General features: G+C 40.0%; 1 protein-coding gene across 1 annotated transcript in view; it reads left to right on the plus strand.

Annotated features, from left to right (window-relative positions):
• NOS2 (nitric oxide synthase 2) overlaps positions 1-25,626 on the plus strand; it is a 49,351-nt gene extending 23,725 nt beyond the window's left edge. Inside the window, exons 14-28 of the mRNA XM_077294428.1 lie at positions 1,748-1,830; positions 2,162-2,306; positions 3,707-3,811; positions 3,931-3,980; positions 5,510-5,684; positions 6,529-6,661; positions 8,662-8,740; positions 12,015-12,196; positions 14,005-14,168; positions 14,983-15,193; positions 16,647-16,734; positions 17,444-17,562; positions 18,545-18,693; positions 22,105-22,299; positions 23,197-25,626. Of these exons, the coding sequence (XP_077150543.1) occupies positions 1,748-1,830; positions 2,162-2,306; positions 3,707-3,811; positions 3,931-3,980; positions 5,510-5,684; positions 6,529-6,661; positions 8,662-8,740; positions 12,015-12,196; positions 14,005-14,168; positions 14,983-15,193; positions 16,647-16,734; positions 17,444-17,562; positions 18,545-18,693; positions 22,105-22,299; positions 23,197-23,268 (1,950 nt within the window). The 3' untranslated portion in view covers positions 23,269-25,626. The remainder of the gene's footprint in view (positions 1-1,747; positions 1,831-2,161; positions 2,307-3,706; positions 3,812-3,930; positions 3,981-5,509; positions 5,685-6,528; positions 6,662-8,661; positions 8,741-12,014; positions 12,197-14,004; positions 14,169-14,982; positions 15,194-16,646; positions 16,735-17,443; positions 17,563-18,544; positions 18,694-22,104; positions 22,300-23,196) is intronic.
• Positions 25,627-26,096: the final 470 nt, after the last annotated feature.

Genomic DNA, 26,096 nt, shown 5'->3' on the forward strand with positions numbered 1-26,096 from the left:
TTATACTTGAAGCCACTGATTCTGTTTTGTCTACAGGCATAGTCATCTCATTGCTATAAAATCTTTAACTGAGCACCTACCTAATTCCTAATGTCATCATTTGACTGTATATAAAATGAATTAATGGTAATGTGACTTAATTGTAATATTATTCCACAATATTTCTAAAGGAATATTTCAGCCAGAAGAAATTATCACCAACATGTTTGGCTGCTTTATTGAGGACCATACACCTTGAATGGTGTAACAGGGCATACACTTGACCACTATGCTATTCAAAATCCTCTAGCACCCATTTCTGGTGACATTTAGGCATTGAAGTGGTCAGATTTTCCACAGTTTAGTATTTTTAAACTAAATACAGTAGGTATAAAATTTGTTAGGCTGAAATACCTTTTTAACAATCATTTTTTGTCTAGAGTAATCTTATACATTGCACCTCAATAAGCAATCTTCTGGCCCCTCCGTAGAAAGTACCTTTGCATCTTCTTCAGCCCATATACCTAAGTCATTGACTAACATTCTTTTAAAGAGGTTGTTTGGTTTAAAAACTCGATTTTCAGTTATTCTATCAGGGAATATTAAGTAAATAGAGAGATTAGTGAGACCCTTGCATAGTCAGAGCTGAGAATGACTGCCAAGAGGGTCTATTGCTCTGGATGACCCAGCACATTCATGTGTCTGCCTGAAGTCCAGGCTTTATGTGACACAGCTAATGGATTTTCATGGGATTTCGAAGTGCGTCATTTCCTCTGCGTTGGCATTGACCAACATGGACAACCTATTAGATCTTCATACAAATGCAGCCATTTATGACTTCTGACATAAAACTATTTTTGGAATTAATACAAGACAATTACAACTCATTTATATGAATTTAAAATGAAAGAAATGTTTAGTTTCCCTAACTAACTGGTTCTCTTGATGATATATTAAAATTTTTTTTACCTGATTTTCAATTTTTGTATCTCCCATTGTAAGATCAACAAGTACACACATGCCATAAAGTCAGACCAGCATCCCCCCGAGCTGTATAATGCTGAATTAACAGACATTTTTTTGTATCAAAGTTTTTTAAAGTTTGTCTCATCCTCTGAAGCAGGAGAGCAAAGCTCCTCGGCCTTCCAGGTTCCTGCTCACTGGGGCAGTCTGTTCCTGTTTGATCCATAGTTCGGACTAGCAGCAGTGTTGTGCTTTTAGCCTGATCTATGCTATTTTTGGAGCTGCACTCAGCAGCTTTGCCTCTTCAGCTTTCGGAGAGTGAAAGGACACTGTAGTTGGCTGGATCGGTAGCTAACCGTACTTTCCAGAGATCAAACCTGCTTCAGGGCGGTGTTTACTAGCTGGAAAGCACTTATGAGACAGACCCTGTACGACTTGTTCAGATAAACTGCATTGGTGGTCTGTATCCTAGGCTACGACTTATAAATAATAAAATAAAATATCAGTCCATCCATGAGACCAGAGAGCAATTTTATTAACAAGAAATTAGCAAAGTTGCTCGTTTTTACAAGAACTTTGCAATTTAACCAATTTTAGATGATGGTACTAACCCTTTAATACTCATCTAAACTTCAGGATGTTAATTGTTTATCATGATAATGCATTTTGGTGGATGGCCTCTTTTAATAGCATGCTTGGATTTTTTTTACACCCACTTTTTTTCTAAAATTCAATCTATCTTATATAGGTAACTCCATGTACTTAAATAAATGTTTACAAAGCTCTGTAATTTTTTTAATTTCAGATTGATGCTTGGAAAACTCACAAGTGGCAAAACGAGAAGAGTAAGCCAAAGAAGAAAGAGTTCAAATTCAGTGTTATCTCCAAGTAAGAAGATTGTCAAGTTAGATATCTGAATGGGAACCAAGTCTTTATACTTGCAGTAGCATAAAATGGTTCTGATCACATCCATCCTTTATGACAAGTCAATGGGTTTTAAGGGAGTTTTCAACATTGTAATAATGGAGTAAGCAGGCTGCCGAAATCAGATAACTCTCAGAACCCATTTAGTTGGCGGACATGTATTGTAGAAGAAAAAAGCGCTGGCCTCGTAGGAAACCGCGTGTTAATCCTGTTACAGAAATAGATGATGTGTTGATCTGAAATGTTTTGCTGGTTGTATACATTACATGCTTAATGCATATTATGACTTTTTTAGGGCAGTGCTTTTTGCTTCAATGCTTATGCGGAAATCTATGACGGCAAGAACAAAAGCAACAATCCTCTTTGCGACTGAAACTGGAAAGTCTGAGACATTTGCTAAAAACCTACAAACATTATTTAGCTATGCATTTAACACTAAGGTAAGAAAAAGTATATTATCTTAAAACACTTATAAGTATGCAAAGTTCTACATCCTTTTTTCCATAAAACAACAGCTCACGTAAAGATAGGAAACTATCATATAGTGTCTTTTTAGAGAAAATGCCTCTTTCCCCACTTATCAGGCACTAAATTTCTCCCTCACTGATCATTTACTCTCCAAATGCTCCCTTTTGCAGTGAGGGATCAAATTACACCCCTCACCCATTGCTTAGTAAACTCTATAAGAGATGGGAGAAACTGGAGGGAAACAAAAGTAGAAAAACACAAGCTGAAAGTGTTAAGGCTTTGTGTGTAGTGAAAAAGGAAACACACAAGTTATATAATGGTCTGAAATAGTGTTTTTACTCATGTATGCACAACGGCTTATTCTGAAAAGTCACCTGAAAATACAGTTACCAGTGCAGATACTGATCCTGTGATCTTTAAGTGACCTATGCTGCAAGTTTTTAACATGCCGTTCTTGCACTTGGTTCGTGCACTTTGAGGTCCAAGGTTACATGGCCTCATGGGCTGTGCCACCAAATTGTGTCATGGTTGCTGATGTCAGAATTATTTTTCAGTAGAGACTAGGAAGAGCTTGTTGCTGTAGTTTGTGTATGTTCTGGCTCTGGAGTGCTGCACAATAGTGCTGGTAGGAGTAAGGGGAGTGAATAAAAGTGGGGTTTGACACCAAAGGGCACAGTGTGAGTGGACCTTGTGCTGTGTCTGTAGAAACTGCCATTGATCTACACGTTAGACATTGGACTGTCTACCATGCAAGTGTCAGTAGGCTGAAGTAGGTGAGGCTTTTCCCTCACCGAGAGAAAGAGAAACAGTAGGCATGAGGCCGGAACAAGTCTCTTATGGAAATTCAGCTTATAGGTCCAGAGGATTAAGATGCCTGTCAGTTGTACCTTCATCCCTCAGAGAAAGAGTCAACAAGCAGGATGGGCTAAGAGGATCTTCAGCCCTTGGGGAGGTGAGGTCCAAGAGAGAAGATTTTTGTTTGCTGCAAGTAATGTCAGACATCAATGGGCCAAGAAAATATTAGTTGTAGGAGGCATTGCTGCTTAGTTCATAGGGTCATATGCATGGAGAGTGACCCTCCTACTGTAAAGTCTGTGGACGTAATAGTCATAGATTAACAAGTTTATTTGTGCTAAATCGCATAGGTCAATTGGAAAATAACTCCAACCTGTGGTGTCTGTGAAGTAGCATTTACCAGTCCGGGGTGGACGAGGGGCCGTGTGTAAGACTGTGAAAATGATTACTAACAGTAGATTTGTTTTACCATTACCAACATGTTCCTCAAGTGTTTCTTTGCAAGTGAACCCTCGACCACCTCTTATCCTTATCCTATGATTGGAGTATTTTTGTAATGAAATGCTTTACATTGTAGGTTTTCTGTATGGAAGATTACAACATTGATAACTTGGATAAAGAATCTCTTCTCTTGGTGGTTACAAGTACCTTCGGAAATGGTGACTGCCCCAGCAATGGAGAGGTGGGTCTAATAAATCTCATTTCTACTTTTCCTATTTTCTACAATTCCATGACTTTTCCTTCTTGGTGTTGGAGTTTCCATGTTGAGGAGTGTATATTTAATATGTTTTTATTTTGCAGAAATTCAAGAAATCAATTTTCAATTTGGAGAAACTGAAAAACAAACTGAGGTATGAAAGTATATAATAATACAGTACAGAGTAAGCTCCTGGACACTATAGTAATGTACTGCATGCAGAAAGATATTAGCATTATTTGGTACAGTTAGGGGGAATAGATCAGGATATTTCACAGATTTTTTGTCTTCCAAAAGTTGCAAAAAATGTTGCATGCCATATTAGCGCAAAAATTAGTGCACTCTTTTACACTATTAAAAAGTAGATGTAATCTGTGTGTAGTTAGTGATCCAAATGAAGTTTTAAGATAGTCTTTCAGCACAGGATGAATGTTTAAACAGGCACAAGATGCACCCTTGACGTGGCCAAACAATAATATGCACCGTTCACCCTACTTGTTTTCCATCTGTCTCTGCTCTTCTCTGGATCTATAAAGCCAGAGCTGTGAATCAAAGAAGAAAGGGGGTGGCGGGAATGGAGAGAGAAAACAAGAAGGTTGACAGGTGCACTGTTTGGCCACGCCAAGGGTGCAGCGAGCACCTGTACATGGTTTAAGCAGTCATTCTGTGCCGACTGACTCTTTTTAAGCCAGATTTATATTTGAAACTTTTTAAAAAGTCTCATAAAAAGCCGCAAACTCACTCCAGGTTATGGTCGGGTAGGGTAAAAAGAGGAAAGTCATCTCTAGGGAGAATTGTTTTATCTAAAGATTCACCAATTTTATCCACAATCGGGCATCACTGGTGTATTTCCAAGAAAGATATTTTATATCACCTTTTAGATAGCTCTAGGCACAATAAGACACCTTAAGACAAGCACAATGTGCCCAGTATATGAGTTAACAGGTGTGACACCTGCCATCTTCCATTCGAAAGTGCCTTATTTTCAGATCTAACTTGGGCGCCAGTCTTCATAATTTTCAATTATTGTTTGTGGAGGAAAAAATACAAAAAATAAATCTCTTGCAACCTATGCAGGCATTACAATGGGACAGGCCATGTGAATGATGTAGTAGAATTTTTCCATGTCAATTACAGTTAGAGATGGGGCAATTGTGGACACAGAGGAGGTGCTGGGCATGGCCATCAGACCACTCTGCGCCCATTAATATACATTGCTGTGCAACTATAAAAGCATTTTCAAAGATATTTGTTAAGCTGGGATCATATCAAGGGGTTGGAGGAAAGCTATTTTAGGGTATGTTCACACTGAGTTTTTTTCAGGAGTTCTTGGAGCAAGCATTTTCCCAAATCCTCCTCAAAAAGTCTTGGAAAACTCTTCCAAAGTGCTTCTATGGCAAATCCATTCTTCTGCTAATATTATGGGTTTTTTTTATTTTTTTTCTAGAAGATGTTTTAAAAATCTCATGAGGGAACAAAGAAAATGCATGTTATTTCTTTGAAAACAAAAACTCTTCCAGAACCAACCCCCAAAACAGAGAGTTTCCTGAAGTTGTTTCTGCTTCAAAACTCATGTTTTTTGAACTCTGAAAGAAACTTGGTGTGAACATACTCAAAGACGGTTAAAAAGTTGTGGTCATGGAGAGAGAGAAAGAGAATATATATATATTTTTTATTTTACAGGTACGCTGTTTTTGGACTTGGCTCCAGCATGTATCCACAATTTTGTGCATTTGCCCATACCTTAGATGATAGACTGGCAGAGCTTGGTGCCTCTCAAATTAGCCTTACGGGTGAAGGAGATGAACTTAGTGGGCAAGAGGAGGCCTTCTTGTCATGGGCTGTCCACACATTTAAGGTATGCGTAGCTTTTCAAAGGTTCTGTCCTCTTTCACATAACTCTCCAATTTATGCACTGGAAAAAAGTTAGTGCTAAATACTTTAAGTATTTAGTATTTGGGTATTCATGTATTACTGAGCCAATGCACACAACAAAGTAAATATATACATTAGAAATTCCAGGTCCACCAACAGCTTCTTGTTTCCCAGTAATTTCCCAGAAAAGACAGGAGATATTTTTATATACTTCGCAGAATAAAAATGAACTGACAACATGTGAAAACGACAAAAAAAATATAACAAAGATTAACTGAGCTATACATGACAAACGAGTAGGGACAATTGGGTAGATCGGAGCCCTTATTGATTTTCTCACACTCAACCATATGAATTTATCTCATACTGTACCAGTTGTGTATGTTTTGTCTATATTACTATTAGACTAAAACAACCACAAAATAACAAAATGAACATTACTCGCCTATTCTTAAACTTGGCGATCGAGGTCTGACACTCTGAGGGTCCTCAAGCACTGCAGACAATCAGTGGTGGCAGCAGTCACATGGCATCAACGCTAAGAGATGGGACCGCTGAGGCCAGATATTGTCTGCAGTGGTTATGTGCCAGCTGCTTGTAAACAATGCCTAGGTGGACCGCCAGATCAATAGTGCTGGATTGCCAAGGGAAAAAAGAGGTGAGGACTGTTTAGTTTCATATTTTAGAAAGTTTGCAACTGTTTTTAACAATGTTTTAAAAGTTTTAAAACGTTATTACTCAACCTCCAGGAGCACTGACTGTATTTATACTTCTTTAATATAATAGTAAAAATCACACCCAACTAATGACGTTTGCATCGTTCTCAGGCTGCCTGTGAAGAGTTCAAGATTCCTGAAAGCCAGAAAATTGTGCTCCCAAAATGTTATACCTCAACAGAAGGCTGGAGCCCAGAAAATCATCGTCTTGTAAATGAAACTCAGCCTTTCGATCACATCAAAGGTATTTGTCTATGGAGACTGCTATTTACAACTAATTCGAAAAAAATTACCAGAATAGCTAAAAAAATCCAATTGCCTACAGAATAAAAAATATATAAAAGTATCTATTGAATACCATCTATTGTGTCCAGCTAAAAAATCGGACATCAGCTGAAAGAAGGGCAAAAGGGTTCAAGTTTTTATATTTTGGACTCCTTTAACATAATCGGACTGAGTAGCTCCATCAAGGTCATGTCTGAATTCTGGTTTTCATGTGTTTAGATTCATGAACGGGGACAGATGTGATGTGAAAAATTAAAATTATGATGGTTATTGTTGTAGTCACCCTCTTTAGATGGATGTTCTAATAAAAACCTGCAGGAAATTTGCAATCCCACATGCTTGTCCAAGTTACCCATGTGTAGACATAGGCTGAACGGAAAATAGAGTGATATAAATAAAGGCTAAAGTGAGCAGGTCTGACCATAACAATATATTAGGTAATTGCTGAGTGACCCCACATATTTACTGCCAGGAAGAACAAGGGTATTATTCTGCTAATGTTTTCAATTACTATAGAGTTTCCAGTTATCCTATTCTTTCAGTGCTCAGCTCATTGTTACCCAACATCTGTCTAATAGCTGAAGCCCGGAAAAAGGTGTGGGTGCTCAGTACGGAGGAAACGGGCTGCAAAATGATGTGCACATTAACTGCTGAGTAAAGGGACCATTTGTTCTTCAGCTGTGAAACAGTCTCACTATATTATTTAATAAAGAAGATAATACATTAATTAATTTAGTGGCAAAATACACAATTGGTGGAGAAAGATTGAACTTGATAGACCTAGGTCTTTTTTCATCCTATGTACGTAACTATGTAACACAGATAGGTAAATGCTGCAGATAATACATATTATGAACATTGTGTTCTATGTAGAATGATTTATTAATGATAGTGGTATAAGATGCTCGGCTTTCCTTTACTCCGGGCCAAGATTCAATCAGCAACCCTCCTATATCTGAATTCTTTGACCAAGTAAGATTGACTTTTTGGTTCCTGATTGGCAACCAGGAACTGGGGAACATATCCAGCCAATCACCGGATAAACATAAAGGGGAACATGAAGTTATGAAGTTCTCTACACCCAATTAATTTTTTTTATTACCAATTTTTTGTGGGTTTTTTTGTGCCTGGCAGTTTCGGTAACACAATATAAAGAACCACAAAATCAGACATAGTAGAATAATAAAAAAGGGCAAAATTAACATTTTTAAATTATGTACGATATATAAAAATATATTAGATCATGGTGCAAAGCTTGTAGACGCTATTACAGGGTGCTGAGGCAACAATATACAGTTTCAACATTTGACGTAATGATAGATTGTTATGCAGCAAGATCCTAAGCTCCTCTTAGTAATGGCTCAGTCTGCTAGAGTTTTATCATCTGTCTCTATGTCTATGCGGAGGGATTAAGGAGATCTAGATGGGACTGAAGCGCACAGATCGCGCCGTACCATAAGGCGCAAGATGGGGATGACAATGATGGTAGCACTCACCTGCGGGTGTTGTGTGAGGACACAACTCACATAGAAGCCAAGTATGCCGTAGCTGGAGGAAAACAATTCTTCCAGGTAGCAGTTTACCAATATGGAGGTTATCATTATGTGTGGACTTGCGGGATTAATGCTGTCTCCGCAAGATAAATATCACCGGCACAATGTATAGTGATTCCACACAGTTCAATGAACACATGCGGAATCACCGTGCATACAAAAGCTGGCAGCGCTTTGGACGGAGTGGACATGTGTCCAAAGCGCTGCCGATTACTGACCGTGGGGACGTAGCCTTACGCAATCTAAAAGCATCACAGTATTCAAAAGACAGAACCTGAAGGTAAATTGTATACCATATATTCAATACAGCGAAACGCTATTAACTCATTTATATTCTGGTCTGATAATAGTCAAATGTTATCAAATATAATTACCACCAAATTCTCGTCTTTTCTTTCTTATTCAGCACTCGCAAAAGTACATTCAAGAAATATCCTGGGAACGACCCTAAAGTCAAGGGAAAATTTGCAAAGCTCTAAATCTAGGTAAGAAACATGAAAACAATGGATCATATTAATACTGCCTGACTTTAGATATATTCACCCTTAGGCTTTATCCACTTTTACATTTTTCCTATGTTTAGACATGTGCACATGGTGCTATTGCCTGACAGAGGACAAAAGAGTCTCCTTTTCGCATTTGTTTAGCCACTTTTTTTCTATATACTATATACAAAAGGTACGGCATAGCGCAGTAGACAACCCATTTTCAACCCACAGAGTCCAGTAACAAACATTACATTAGGCCGGTTTCACACGTCAGTGGCTCCGGTACGTGAGGTGACAGTTTCCTCACGTACCGGAGACACTGACACACGTAGACCCATAAAAATCAATGCATCTGTTCAGATGTCATTGATTTTTTGCGGACCGTGTCTCCGTGTGCCAAACACGGAGACATGTCAGTGTTCGTGGGAGCGCACGTATTACACGGACCCAATAGAGTCAATGGGTCCGCGTAAAACACGGACCTCACACGGACGTTCTCCGTCTGGGGTCCGTGTGCGTGCAGGAGACAGCGCTACAGTAAGCGCTGTCCCCCCCACATGGTGCTGAAGCCGGTATTCATATCTTCCCTGTAGCAGCGTTTGCTATAGAGAAAATATGAAGAATAGTGTTAAAAATAAAGATTTAGGTGTCCGCCGCCCCCCCACCCCCTGTGCGCCCCCCCCACCCCCTGTGCGCCCCCCCGCTGGTCAGAAAATACTTACCCGCTCCCTCCCTCCTTCCTGGTCTGGCCGCGCCTCCTACTGTATGCGGTCACGTGGGGCCGATCATTTACAATCATGAATAGTCGGCTCCGCCCCTATGGGAGGTGGAGCCACATATTCATGACTGTAAATGATCGGCCCCACGTGACCGCATGCAGGAGAAGCCGCGGCCAGACCAGGAAGGAGCGACAGCCGACGGGGGACCCGGGTAAGTATTTTCTGACCAGCGGGGGGGCGCACAGGGGGTGGGGGGGCGGCGGACACCTAAATCTTTATTTTTAACACTATTCTTCATATTTTCTCTGCAGCAAACGCTACTGCAGAGAGGATATGAATCGCAGCTTCAGCAGCTTCAGCACCATGCAGAGTGGGTACCACACGCTCCGTGTGGTACCCACTCGCCATACGGGCGGCACACGTGTGCCGCACGTATGGCCTCCGTGAGTTCCCAGGCACACGGACACGGATAACTCCGGTACCGATTTATTCCGGTACCGGAATTATCTGGACGTGTGGGACAGCCCTTACATGTATTTTTTAACATAAAGGTCTAAGGCTATGTTCCCACAATGAGCTTTTGGTGAGTTTCTGATGTTCCGGAATTTCTGCCCCATTTCTTATTTAAATTAGGTTACTTGCACTTTTTCATTGTTTTTGTTTGCATTTTTTAAACATACGTTTTTTACACGTTTTGGTTGCTGCATTTTTTGCCTCTTGTTGGTGTGTCAAGTTTTAAATAAAGCTGCTTTGTTTTTGATACTTCCTGGTATTTGGCTTTGACAAAACGTTATTGACATTTTTAAGTGTGGATTACATGCGGTTTTATTGAGTTTCTGCTGCAGAAACGCACTAAAAACACATGTGCATTTCTTACATGTGGATTTTCCGCATGTATCTATAAGGAAGATCCACACAGAAAACTTGGCGTATCCGCAAGAGAAATTGAAATGTTGCGGATTTGAAAAACACACCGCAGGTCAGTTTACACTTTGTAAAAAAAAAAAAAAAAAAAAGTGCAGCGGGCAGGAGATTTCTATGAATCAGTAGTCCTGCCCTGTCAACAGTAAGAGAAACTGCTGCTCTGCAGTCAGATAGTAGCTGATACTCTGGCAGAAGTGGTCAATGACCGGCGCCGGGTACAACAGACAGGTAGCTGCATCTGTTAGCAATTACCGTATTTTCCGGCATATAAGATGACTTTTTAACCCCTGAAAATCTTCTCAAAAGTCGGGAGTTGTCTTATACGCTGGGTACGGCGTGTGCAGGGAGCGGTCATGGATGGTTCCCAGGGTCTGGAGGAGAGGAGACTGGGATCCATATTCATGTAAAAAAAAGAATAAAAATAAATAATATGGATATACTTACCTTCCGACGGCCCCCGGCTCTCAGCAGTGCACACAGGAGAACTCCGGGGGCCGTTGGAAGGTAAGTATATCCCTATTTTTTATTTTTATTCTTTTTTTTACATGAATATGGATCCCAGTCTCCTCTCCTCCAGACCCTGGGAACCATCCGGACCGCACACGCCGTATAAGACGACACCCGGCATATAAGATGACCCCCGTCTTATATGGCGAGTATATCCCAAACGCTATATTTTATATGGAAAAGTTTGGGGTTGTCTTATACGCCCAGTCGTCTTATACGCCGGAAAATACGGTACATGGTTATTTTTAAAAAATCACGGATATACTCTTTAAATCGTGACCATTGTTCATAAATCAAGAGTACACCTAATAAGAAACTTTGTAAGATATCTTATCAGAGAAATTTCTTTCTCTATCCTCCAGGACTGATCTTTCCCTGTGTAAAATCTGTACTTAGTGATCAACTCTGTATGCATTGAAGACAGATTGCTCCATTACAAAGATAGGAGTTGGTGCTCATAAGATTCTATGGAGAGGGGAGGCTGGAGAGGAGGGATGAGCTTGCAGGAGAACTTGAAGCAGAATGTCTATGCCTCTGGCTCATGTCCATCCCCACTCCATAGAATGCTGTGTAGCAATTGTCATTGCCTATCTCACTAATCGGAAAGTCTGTATTCACTGAAGAAATATTTTACATAACTAGTCCATGAATTGAGAATGAACGATCAGCCCAAGAGAAGAAGCAGATTTATCTCATCAGATAGATATGTTACCAAGTTGCTTCTCTTGATGTGCACTAATAATTTATAAAATACAGATTAAACAACAGTTACCCTTTAACGGATCCACCCAGTAGACTCTTCCCTTGATCTCAGACTCTTCAAACCATATTACAAGAGACTTGCTGCAGTTTCCAGCAGGTGCGGTGAGACATAATTGCTCTTATGCCATTTTCTGCATCTATACCTCAAATAAAAGGGTTGGTTTTGAGATAGATTTTGACATTTTTCACTGCACTTATAAATACACCTAGTCATCATCTCCTACGAGGCTTCCAAGAAGCAAACTTAGTAACATGGTGCAGTCCCGGTGTAAATGAAATTGTTGATTCTGCTCAGAGAGAGGAAATCCTGTATTCTGTACGTACTTGGTCCTATTATGAGCTGCACTTGTTGTTTTCAGCCGTGCCACCCTCCTAGTGAAACTTTCCAGTGAGAATAACCAGGAAGTTCAGTATCTGCCAGGAGAACATGTTGGGGTGTTTTCGGGCAACCAGCCAGAGTTGGTTACAAGCATAATTACCCTTCTGAAGGATGCTCCCCCCATCAATCAGGACATCCGGCTGGAGACACGCAGTGAACAGGGTAAGGATCTGTTGTGTTTTGGTGAACGCCTTGACTTCCTTCTTGGTCTATTCAGAGGCGTCATTAATATACTAGACAATTGTGCTGTCTCTTTGAAATAACAACTTCCCGACTCCAATCATCAAAGACATGTAATTTTTGGGCAAATTGTTGATAAAAAGACATTTTTTGCTCTGTGCTATATTTTACAGTTCCATCCCTACAACAACCATTAAAGTGAACCTTTCACATTCAGTCCGATCAGTGGACAGCATGATACAGGGAAGGAGACGATGAGCAGAATTATATTGGTTTATTGGAAAAAGCTCAGTATATGCAGGAGTCCAGTGGGTGGTCCTATTCAGTGATTGACAGCTATCTGTGCGTACACAGACACACAGGGAAGACTGCTAGTTACCGAATAGGATCGCCCACCGGACTCATGCCTATAAACACCAGGGATTTCAATGAATAACATTTTACTGAAACTGTTCCTACAAAAATGTATATGAATCTGAACAGTTTTTCCTTCTCCATAACATCCTGCCTGCCGATCATGACAGATTCCCTACAAACATGTACCACAATATACTGTAACTTATAGCATTTCATTGGATAGAAGTAGGGTTATGGCTATATCACCATCAATGGTAACATTCATTTAAGAGGATCTGTCAGCAGACAGTGCTGCCCGGCTAAAGGGGGAAATAATATGGGAAAAGTTTATTCTTGTAGGATACAAAATACAGAACTATAAGTCCACTGTATTATTTGATAGCATTTCTTAAAGAAATGTTAACGCTATTTTGACCTACTATTACAGCTAACTAGTCCCCATACTCTGCTGTCCAATAACTTTTCACAAATGTATTGGCCATAATGATACTTTGGCCATGACATACTGCAACGACCAAGGTGCAACTTCTGCAGCTGACTTATTTGCCTCCATGACATATCCTACAAGGATTAATGATCAACCACAGGACCTAATTATCCCAGAACAAGTATCGGTGTAACAGGCCAAATTAACCCCTGTCCAGATTAAACCAAGGTATAGTTTGGCCCAGTCCAGAGTATACCCCAGGTGATAAGCTATACCCGGGGGTGTAAAATAGCCTAGGCCGAACTATACCCCTCCAGGCTGCAATATATCCCTCTATGACTGCTGTAAATCATATTTCTGAACACTATTAGCAGAAGAAAGCTCAGGCGAGATGGCAACCTCCATAATCATGTGCAAAAATTAAAAATCTATAACCATACATTGATTCAGAAACAGATTCTAACAAAAGGAATAGATTTTGCAATCTGGTTTTAGTTATAAAAAATAAATATAGATCATACAATCCCTTTTCCAAAGGCCAAGATAGCAATCACATGCATAAAATGGGATATGCTAGATGTAAAGTTAGCCTGAGCCACCTGAATAATGAAGGTGACTGAGACATATCAGAAGATCGGTTCCTGCCCAGGTGCTGAGACCCAGGCCTACTTGTAGCCAGTGATTATATATCCTTGTAGGCTCAGAAAATTTTAATCTGTGTGCCAAATAAAGAATGAGTCACAAGTCGTCTCCACTACTATATAAGATCCAGGAACTATTGAAAATAAATGACTCGATGCTGCACATTAAACCACCTGCCTAGGATATGGAGGAAGGATGTGTGAAGCTGGCCAAGGTCATGTCTTTATCTGGATTTTCTGGGATTTCACACATTATTTTGTTACTTAAAATTCCCTACACTTTGCAAGTATGGGAAAAGTTAGAAACTGTCAGGAACACTTTGGATCCTATATTAATACATTTCCTCTCCTTCCTGTGTTTTCAGGTAACTTCTGGACAACCAGCGAGAAAGTCCCCCCCTGTTCACTGTCCCAGGCATTGACCTACTTCCTAGACATAACTACCCCACCTTCCCAGCTGCTTCTGAAAAAGCTGTCTCTTCTGGCTGCTGACATGGAAGACAAACGGAGACTGGAAGACTTGAGCAAAGTATGAGCAAGGCCCACTCACTCTACACCTACGTTTGTCCATTAGTGTTAATGCACTGGGTTTATTTTGGGTAACTTATTTGTGGCAGAAATTACGAATCATCTACAAAACTCACCAAAGAAACAATTGAATTATAAACATAGCGTTCCAGGCACGTACGCAGTTTATGTGGCCATTGTTCGATATAAATAAGAAGTCGCATCTGGCAGTTCAACTGGACGGCAATTATAATAATAATAATATTATAATTGCAGAACACAAAGTATGCAGTCACACCAACTTTCAAAAGTAGTGCAGCTTCATGTGTTCCTATGGTAGTACTCAGCGTGGTGCGATTGTAGCCGTTTCACCAGTCCCATAGAAGTCCATGGAGTTGCGTGGTAGCACGAAGTTTCATGAACAATCATAAATTCAATGTATTTCAATGGTGCTATTGTACAGAGATAGCCATTAGTCCCATATAAAGAAACTAACTGCGCTGTAGTAGTAAGAGAGAATTTCCGCCACTGCTGCCAATGTCGGAGCCACTGAGCGCACTGATTGGCTGCCGCTCTGTTCATGTGACCTTAGCGCCACAGCCAATTCCAGACACCGGGAATAATACCAGAGACAATCATTTACGGAAGAGGAGTAACCTCTTTAATTGAATCAACATTTCACTCTCGGGGAAATATTTTAGCCAACTGGTTCATTACTGTTTTTTGGGCTGTTCTTGATTTATTCAGGCCATGCACACTGTAGTATAACATTGATTTTTAAGTGTCTATAGTTGGTCTTGGTTTAATAAACTTCTTGTATCATTTTACACTTGTAGGATACAAAATGGTACAATGCTTGGAAGTCCTACAATTACCCATCATTCCTTGATGTACTGGAGGAGTTTAAATCCCTTAATGTACCTACTACATTTATTCTGACTCAGTTGCCACCTCTTAAGGCCAGGTACTACTCTATAAGCTCCTCAAATGACCTGACCCCCGGGGAGATCCATCTCACCGTTGCTGTTGTAAACTACAGAACTAAAGGTTAGTATCATAGTAGATGAGATGATGGAACCACAAATGACCTTAGAAATAAGTTAGGCAATGTGCTTGACAATTTACCAATATTCCAACAGAGGATCAAAATCTGTCCTGGTCATGTGTCTGACACACTGGTGCATCACTCTTTAAAAGGGATTGCTCACACTGGTGTATAACATGACTGAGAGCTCTCCGATACCCAGTGTTATATGATTTGGCATGATAAAATAATCACAGCATACTGATATAATCGGATCACGTGCACCCATACAAGTTTATGGGGCGTGTGAAACATCGGATTGCACTCAGATGACATCCGAGTGCAATCCGAAGTAAGCGCACAGAGACAATGGAGGAGATAGAGAAATTAAGTTCTCCTTCTTCTCCACACCTGTGTTCCGATTCCCTCATGAGAGAGGATCGGATCACACTGAGATGACACTCGGATCACACTATGACAGAGTTTGAGCCGTGTATCATTAGATTAATCAGCCTGATTCTCTCGCCAGTGTGAGCGAGTCCTTAGAGACAGATCTGTAGCGAGCCAGGTACCATGTAATCCAAATTTGAACAACAAACAATGAATCAATGGCTTGAAGATATAAAAAACATATAAACCTCTCCATTTTACAAGGGCAGGCACATTAAGCCTAGATTGGCTGTTGACACCTTAAATAATGAATGAACTTCAGTGCTTAGTATAGAATACCCCCTGGAGATGAGTGTCATAATGATGACCCTCTTTTTTGTTATTATTAATAAGTGCAATATACAGCTAATAATTGTAACGAACATCTACTGAATCTACTGATGTGATGAGTCTTAAAAAAAACTTTCTACCATGTACGTTTCTATTATCACAGGAATAAGTTGCCCTCTGTAAATGAAAAACATAAAAAATATATTGCATCACAAGCCTTTCGAAACTTAACAGGAATCTTTCACCAGGTTTTTGTTTCCCCATCTAAGGCCAGCATTATCTAGGGGTAGAGTCCCTGATTGCAGCAATGTATCACTTTATTGGGCTGCTTGCTGTATTTTTAATTAAATAAAATCACTGTTTTATCTGCTGCAGATCTATCAGTTATCTGAATGCTGAGCCCTGTATAATTCCGCCCTCATCCGATTGGTAGCTTTCTGTTTACACTGTTCATAGGCAGAAAGCTACCAATCAGTGGTGGGGGTGGAGTTAGGCAGAGCTTGGAAGTTTCATGACAGCAGATTTACTAGAGATAAAAGCCCACTGTAAGACAGTGATTTCATGAAAAAAATCAACAAGCAGCCCAGTAAGTGACACATTGCTGGAATCAGGGTTTCTGTCTCCTCCTTATGATGCTGTCAAATTAGGTTAGAAAAACCTGGTGACAGATTCTCTTCAAAAACAGTTGGGTATACAAATGTAAAGATTTGGTGTGCCATTGTTCTCCTATTTAAGGTATAACTTGTCTATTTTTAGGAGGTCATGGTCTGGTTCACCATGGGGTATGCAGTACATGGCTTAACACGATAAGCCTGAATGATACGGTTCCTTGTTTCATACGGAGGTATGTAAAGATTAGGGCAAAGTATAAGCTTCAACAATAGTTTTTTAAATTTAATATGTTTTTTTATAGGAGCATGATATACTATATATGAGCCCTAACATATACTCTAATGTCCAAGATCCTTCACTTATTCCCCAAAACCTACATATCAAATAAGACAAGGAGATATTTCATTAGGTTGAATTATCTACATCGATTCGTTGATGAGTAATGTAATATGTACATTACGTTGCAGACAGGTACACAATAACACAGAGGGAATGCTTGGAGCTGCAAAATCTCGGTCCAAGCTGTATTCATAGCCACTTCTCGTGAATTTGACAAGCAGGGGTTGAGATTCCACACTCTGTCCAAGCTCCACTTATTCTGTTGGTTCTGGGCAAAAATGGTGTAAGAATGGTAAAAGTCACAAAAATTTAGCATTTTAGCACAGCCTCACTTTTCACCAAAATGTTGTGACTTTTTAAAGTTTTTTATGCCATTTTTGATGAATCGGGGTCATAATTTTCCCCACTTCCAATGACTAGCTGCTTTGATTTTCTGATAGAGTGGGAGAATAAATCGTCCTCTCCTTTACTCCTCTCCTTCTTCTCCCAGCTTCTTCCCTTCCTACAAGTCCCCATCATGCTTGTTTTAATCCAATAGCATTAACCCTTGGTTCACTGTGTATTGCACTTGTGTCTTACATTTACTTTTCTATGTTTTCCAGTACAAACACATTCCATCTCCCTCCAAACCCCTTATCACCGTGCATCCTGATCGGGCCTGGCACTGGGATTTCTCCTTACAGATCTTTCTGGCATCAGAGATTGTATGACATGGAGAAAGGTAAGACCAACATGCTACATAAACCAGCCTGGTCATTTACCTATGAAGGTGCTTGTCAGGTTGGATAACCCTTATTTTCAGATAACCAAATTCAAAAAGAAAAAATTTCTAAAATGTGAGTCAGCCGACCAGAGATCAGACATGTGATTAGGAACCTCCACTCGTATCTGTGCCAAAATGACACACCAGATTCGGTATCATTGACTTTTCGATATTGGAGATCCATGATTGGTCCATGAATGTTTTTGGCAAGAGACAAAAGAGGCTATCCCAAGAAAAGTATTTATCACTTATCCCCAAGACAGAGAATAAATGTATGATTGGGATCCAACCATTCAGGCCTCTACTGATTACGAGGACGGGGTCCCTGAGTCCCGATAAAATAGAGTCCACTGTATTGCCTATTCATGACCACCACTCTATTTCTATGGTACCAATGAAGCTGATCACTTTCATGGAAATGAAGAGTGGTGGTAAGTGAATATGAGAGAACCTAAACTGTAAAGTTCGGGGTCCATACTGAGACACTGCTGAATTTCGAACAAGTCCATTTTAGTGTTCGGAGAGAGACCCCTAGCCCTTAATATGACCATTATAGAGCACGAAAAGTCAGATCCCCATTGACTTTAATGGGGTTCGGGTTCAGTTCTGGTACAGAATCGAACCTTGGTCTAAAGTTCCGTCAAACTCGAACATCTACGGGTCCGCTCATGCCTAGTGGTAAGGCATGTGCGCTGCTGCTCCATTCCCGCAAGGTGATAACCCTTCTCATGAGAACCCCATTTAATGTTCTGTTTCTGTAGGAATTTAGGAATGACTTGCTTTCACTGATTGTCAGTGTAATACTACATAATATCATGGAATAGCTATTTGAGCTACTCTGTGTTATCTTAAAAAAAAAATCAATTTTTTACATGTAATAACATATAGTAATTACTATATTCCAAAATAAATCTTACCTATTGTAAACTTACAATTTCAGGTAAGGCGGTTGGCTCTATGATATTGCTAAGTGGTTGCCAGCAAATGGAAGTTGATGAAATCTATAAAGAAGAGAAGGAAGACATGAAAAGGAAAGGTGTTATACAAGACGTGTTCACTGCTTACTCCCGTCAGCCAGGACAAGCAAAGGTGAGATATATTATATGTAACCGGCGGTATAATTTTTACATCATAAATCAATAGTGCATATGAAAGTAAGAAACTTTATTATATTTTTTATTAGAGAAATCTGCTTCTTTCTCCTCCCGGACTGATCTTTTTCTTTTAATTCATAGATAAAATCTGTATTCCGTGAAGACAGATTTCCCCAATGTTGAGATAGGAGATGACAGCTAGTGCTTTTAAAATTCTTTGGAGAGTAGAGGAGGATAAGGAGCTGGAAGCAGACAACACACAGACATTCTGCTGCAAGTTCCCCAAGCTGCTAAAGCTTTTCATAGAACTCTATAAGCACCAACTGTCATCTCCTATCTCAGTAATGGGAAAATCTCTATTCACCCAAGACAGACTTTACACATGAATTTAGTATTTGAGAATGAATGATTAACCCAGGAGGAGAAAGAAACAGGAATATTACAAAGTTTCTTATTTTCATGAGTATTAAAGATTTAATATCAATACCATGCAGAGCTGTACAGTCTTGGAGTTTTATCAATAGTTTATATTCTTTGATTAAAAAAAAATAGATTTGTAACCATAATACTGGTGTATTCATTTGTAGTTTTAATGAATCAGCTCCATTGTCATTTTGAATTCCCAAACGGTAAATTTGGATTCTGATTGTGTTTTCACTAGCATGGTATATTGGGTTCATAGAGAAGGGCACTAAATCAGGACTCCTCTTTACTAACTACAGTGAGTTCTTATGTATACGTCTGACTTTGACTTGTGTGTTATAGCTCCTTTTATTTAGAGCATGTGCCCATTTTGGTCTATGTGCCGTTTAACGCTTCCTTTTTTTCTTGCGGGCCAATTGTCTTTAAAGGCCATATTCACACGTTGAGTATTTTCGTCAGTTTTTTACATCAGTATTTGTAAGCCAAAACCAGGAGTGGGTGATAAATACAGAAGTGGTGCATATGTTTCTATCATATTTTCCTCTGATTGTTCCACTCCTGGTTTTGGCTTACAAATACTGATGTAACATACTGACCAAATACTGAACGCATGAACGTGGCCAAGAAGAAAAAAGTCATCCATGGTCTGTGAAAAAAACAGCACAAAGATGCCATCTGTATATGACGTCCGCTCCTTCTGCGGCCGTGCCTGCTGCCGGGACCACCATCGCTCCCTTCGCTCATACTTACCTGCCGCGGAGCGCTCCTCCTGTTGCTCCTACTGCCGGGTCCGCTGCCACCATCTCCGCTCATACTTACCTGCTGTGGCGCGCTCCTCCTGCAGGCGCGCGTCCTCTCCTTCAGCCTTCTCCGCTCCCTGGTTCTCGTCGGGTGCGCATGCGCACCGCCCACTCCAGCGCTCCTCTGCGCACGCGCACTTCCTCTTTCTGATTTACAGGCGCTCTGTATCTCCTCTCTGTGATCCTGGAGGACGGTGACCCGGAAGTCCTTCAGCACGCCATGTATTTAAGGTGATTCCTTCCTCTGCTCCTTGCCTGTCATTTGTGTTTCTGTGACTCAGGTCCACTTTTGTCTTTGCGCTGCCTGTTCTGAGTCTCTGCTCTGTGCAGCCAGTTCAGCTTCTCTGCCTTTCCCAGGCTTCCTTGTCTCCTCGTCCAGTCCAGCCTTCCCAGTGTCCTGTCCGTACTGTCTGTCTGGTGTCTCTGTCCTGTTCTGCTTCCTTGTGTCTTCCCCTTCCCAGTGCTCCTTTGGTCTCGCTGGTACACAGCTCATACCAAACCGTACTTCATCTTACCCCGCTCTGTCCGCTCTACGCCCAGCTTCTCTATTTTGTACCTCCTACTACCTGTCTCCGGGTTCCAGCTTCTGTGGCAATAGTCTCCCTTGGGCCTGCCCCTAACGCTCCCTGGGGTGGTCTACCTGGTCAGCTCACCCTTGGGAGGTTCATTGCCGTGGATCTGTGGGTCCACTCCAGGAGTTCCGAAAGATCTCACAGTGTGCAAGAAAGCAATGACATGTGAAGTTGGCCTTAGGCCGTATTAGACATGAGTGTTTGTCTTCCAGGTGTTGTCGGTGTTTTTCACTTATAACATATTGATACATTATATTCTATGGGGCTCTTCAAATATCATGGTATTTTTGACTGATGGTTTGCATAAAAAACAGGAGCATTGGCTTACCATGGACTGTTTTGTTAACAGAATTTTGGATGGTAAAATGGACACGGATGAAAAGTGGATGAAACATGGATTCAGCACAATGATCAAAAACTGACAATTTTTTGTGTAAAAAAACACTAATGTGTGAGCAAAGTCTTAGGGCTCATCCAAATGTTAGTTATTTCATTGTATTAGAAAACTGGTCCGAGTTTTGTCAGTGTCTTTGATCAGATTTTCATCAAATTTCCACCTGTCATTCGAGTTTCATTAGTTTTTCTCGAATGGGACAAAAAAGTTTCTCCAACTTCTCCCATCAAGCATGGATGACATTCAAGCACTGCCCGATTTTTTTCACTGACCCATAGACTTTTTTATTTTTGAATTTGATTTGACACTCGGATCAATAATGGACAAGTCTCAGTGCTTTAGTGTGGGCTTCTCGGTCCAAGAAAAAAAAATCAGATATGTGAACTACCCCATAATAGGTACAAGCGCGAGAAAAACTGATGTCTGAATGAGGCCTAAGGCTACTTTCACACTTACGTCTGTTACAAGACGTTGCAATGCGTCGTTATGTGTAAAAAACGCATCCTGCAAAGTTGCCCGCAGGATGCGTTTTTTACACGTAGACTTGTATACCGACGCATCGCGACGTATGGACACACATTCTATACGTTGTGCACTGGATGAGTCGGTATTTGTCGGCCCATCGTTGCGAAAAAATGTTCAAGGGAACGTTTTTTCGCACGTCGGGTCCTGCATTTCCGACCGTGCATGCGCGGCCGGAACTCCGTCCCCTCCTCCCCGGGACTTTACAGTGGGCAGCGGATGCGTTGAAACACTGCGTCCGCTGCCCACATTGTGCCAAATTTGCACAACGTCCGTTGGTACGTCGGGCTGATGCTTAGCGACGGCCCCGTACCGACGAAAATATGAAAAAGGCCTTAATTATATGAATAGATTTTAAGGGAATTATTTGCCATAACAGCTGATTTGTGGTCCTAATAGTAGCATCACACCCATCCCTCTCCCCGGAACCAGCACATCATCATGGGATAGTCAAATATAAGGATTATGTTCACAAAGGACAACCATTTAATTAGCGTATACTCATAGCGTGTATCACACGTTGACATTATTGTTGTGTTTTTATACTATTATTATAGCAATATTATTATAAACGTGTCATAAATGTAAGTCAATAGTCACATTTTGTATTTTAGACGCTTGATACAACTAAGTGAAAAACTTTTTGTACAATTATGATTTTGAATATGAATGATCCCTCTGCTCGTTATCTGCAGATGTACGTTCAGCACATTCTGGAAAAGAATCTGGCAGATGAAGTGATCAGGACTTTATTCGGAGAAGAAGGCCATGTGTATGTGTGTGGGCAAATTGAGATGGCCAGAGATGTGGCTACAACTATTAAAGTCATTATTGCCAAGAAGAAGGGCCTGAGTGTCCAGGAAGTGGAAACATATCTGACCCAGTTAAAGGTACATTACACAATAATGTGGGATTTGTTCTTCACTTGTACATGAATGAGCCACAAGCACAGGCAGAACGTAACACACAAAAAATGGACATTTACATCTCAGAAATAGCAACTGTCAAAACTGTCTTGCAGAATAAATGGTTTTGTGCACCAAGAAATATGAAGTATGATAGGAAACATTTAATAAAACTGTCTTAAACCTTCATATATTCCTAATATATATTAGTGTCCAAGAAAAAAATTCAGAAATTTGTAAAAAAAGAAAAAATGTTGACTTCAAGCCGTTTTTTTTTTTGTACCATTCTTAAATACAATGCTTCGATCACTTTTTAGTGCATCTTTTGGTGGTATTAGATGCAGAAAGGAAATTTATGTTTTTATAATATGCTATCTTTTTTTTTTATTTTTTAAAGTCACTGCAGAAAGAAATTATAAAAATGCATGTAAATAAAACGAGCTAAAAAACGCAAAAAAAAAAAAAATGCAACTAACCTAATTTAGCTAATTGCAAAAACGCACCAAAGGCAAATAGTGGGAATTTAGCCTAAGACAGTTTTGATATGTGAAGCCCATATGTATGATCCCATTGAACCCCTGTGAACAGAGACTTAGAAATAACTCACCCCCTCGGTCTCAGGCTTCAGCATTCATACTGCAAGTACAATTTGCAGGAAATATATATACAGTATATTCCATTTCTTAGAATATCAGTAATATCCAACCATACAGAACATTGCATTTCTGAATTAGTGAGTGAAAAACCACCGTCCAAGTACTCAAGTTTAAAATGCCGGGATAGAAGAACATGCCTCCCCAACATACAGAAACAGTGTGCCGATCACCACCCAACATTGTGTGCTATACAAGATCTAATAATGACACTTCTCTTATATTACAGAATGAAATGCGTTATCATGAAGATATCTTTGGGGCGACATACAAGCCACAGCTGCCACAGAATGGAATCTAATCCGCGACCCATCATATTACTGCCAAACACTGCATCTCCCCCATGGACAGTACATGGCATGGAAAGCAAGAAAGAAGCAAACAATTAATTAAGAAAGACTTTTTTTCATATGTTATCATCCAAGGAGTATCAGTTTTTTATACTATTGGCCTTTGTGGATGATTGTTTACTTGTAGTATACTAAAGTTTCCTAAAAAAAAAAATGGACGAAATACAATTCCAAAATCTCCAGACACGTACGTGCCTTAACAGTTATGGATGACTAGTTTCCAATGGATCATGGCGACATGAAGACTTTTGTAAAGTTACTGCCATAATAGGTGGAACATCAAACTTGACAATGCAATACCATGGCGGGATAACATTTGGAAAAATCTTCATTTTGCATTCAGAATTACATACACACAATCTTCCAATGAATTCATACTTGTGGACTGGTAGAAACGCAGAACGCTCATTTATTTCACAATCAGATCAACTGGTCTTGTGTTCCCAAGCAAATGATACATTCAATTTCTGTAATACATTGCACAAATATAGGTTTTCTGTTTGGCAACACTATTTTTTATCATATTTAAATTAATGTTTTATGATATTATTGATTTGGAATTATGTCAGCCTTTTAGCCTGTTAATTTTTGTGCTTTCATAACTTTTAAGATGCCAAACTAAGTCTGCAGGACGGCTTCCTCTGGCTTCTCCTCACTCAGCTCGGAATAATTGATCGGATTTTTCCTATTTGTGGGAGAAGTATTTGGAAGCCTTTCACTGGACAATATTTCCTCTCCTTCATTGAAGTTTTATTTGAAAGTTTACAGCATTTTAGAGTAGACCGTAAGGGGCGATTCTTCAAGACTAGTGTAGTGCACACTTAAGCTACACCAGTCTTTACAGAGTACAGGAGAAGCCAAATTCATTACGACGCACACTCTCTGCCGAGTGCTGTGTGCCTCCATGCACTGCGCCAGGAATGCTACTCCTCTCAGGGACTGGAGTAGCATTTCTGGGGTACAAAACGCCAGCATTTTTGATGAATTTGATGGGGGAGGCAATGACACAAGTCAAAGTAGCGATAAACTGGCAAAAGTAGTAGCATTTTTGTGCAACACCCCGTTGCTCAAAAAATTGAGACGTTTCAAGGCTTTTACAACAATTTTCTGGCATTAAACATTTGATGAATCACCCCTATTGTTTTTTGTAGCCAAGAAACTCAAAAGTTCAGGCAGCATGAATCTACTGACAAGTTGCCTTTAAATTACTTTTACGACAGGCATTTATAGTCACGCTTGTATGGGTCTAGCCGCGCCACTTATAACGTCTCGATCAGTGAGCAGCAATTATACAAACAGGTCAATCTGAGCGAAAAACTAAATGCATTTTTACGGCAATAGATTCAGTATTCCTACTTAGTAATTGACAGCAATACACATATGGAAGACTCATAAGCCCAGATATTATGGTCAATGTGACTGGTTTGTTTTAAAGAATCAGTACTACCAGTGCCAGACCTTGTAGGTTAACTTGTAGGAGAGATGGCAAAAACAATTGTCAGTTTATGAATCCTCAATGTTTATAATTTGGGCAATAGAAGTATTTCCTAAAGTAGACATGTCGGGAGTGGTGACAGCTCCCCTTTAAATTTTCCCAAACTTGATTTTGTTAATTAGAGTAGAACTAAAAAATGAGAGAAATCCTTTGGGATCATGCACATGGTCATATTATTGATTTATGTGGCATTCATTTCAAATATGGCAGCCATAAAATGATATGGGTCCACACTGTACCCTTGCATGCCTCAAGTTTCCATGATTAGTTTTTCAGGAAAATCCACAAAACAATTCTGTATTACAGTAGAAACTACACTATTAGGGGAGAGTATGGTGCGTGATGGAAGCTACACGCAGTGTTAAATGTGTATGCATAAGGCCTTATGGGCATATCCAATAGCGATAAATCCCCCCAAAATACGCTTGAAGTATTAATGTACTGTGTCTATATATTGATGTGTCAACGGTGCCTTGCTTTTTTTGCTTGCCTAATAGAAGCCTTTTGAATACATCTGCGGACCACCCTGCCCTCTGTTTGAATAATAATATATGGTTGACATTGCCTGGCTGGACCAGGGGTTTGAATAACAACAATATTCTGTAGTTTGCAACCAAACATAATTTTGTCTAATTGTATTTTTACAGTATCTGAATTTTATCAGAGTCTATATTAGTATATTTAAACAAGCATTTTTTTTTTTATTAATCATTAGTGTGCAAATCTTTCTTCCGGATCTGTATAGAGTGTTCTTATGTAAATACGTTTAAACTGTATGATAAATGTAAAACTAAATAAAGATAATGTATAATTACCTTTTGAAATTACATTAATTCCATATTTATGTGTAATGCGATGGAAAATGTGCAACTCGATTGGACTGCCAGTGTAAAATAAGACCTACAATATGTATTTCGTACAAGTCGTATTCAGGTTTAAAGAGAATCTGTCAGAAGGTCGTTGCAATGTAATCTGAACACAGCATGATGTAAGAGTTAAAACACAGATCTCAGTGATGCCTCTCTTATCAAGCTACATGGTTTTGTTTGCTTGCAGTGATTGTTTTAGCACCAGGAGCTCATCATTACTGGACACAGCAGTGCGTGCATGCTAGTCTGACACGCCCCCTCCAGTGATTGGCAGCTCACTGTCTATAGACTTTGTACATGGAGAGAGTGGTGCGGGCGGGGTTAGCTTCCTGAGCTCTGCTGCATTGCTAAATCTAAAAGCTCTGATTGTGTCAGAACGGCTGTATACAGTAATCTAAGTAACACATTTTTGGAT

Source organism: Ranitomeya variabilis, chromosome 3, assembly GCF_051348905.1.
Source record: "Ranitomeya variabilis isolate aRanVar5 chromosome 3, aRanVar5.hap1, whole genome shotgun sequence".
Taxonomy (NCBI): Eukaryota; Metazoa; Chordata; class Amphibia; order Anura; family Dendrobatidae; genus Ranitomeya; species Ranitomeya variabilis.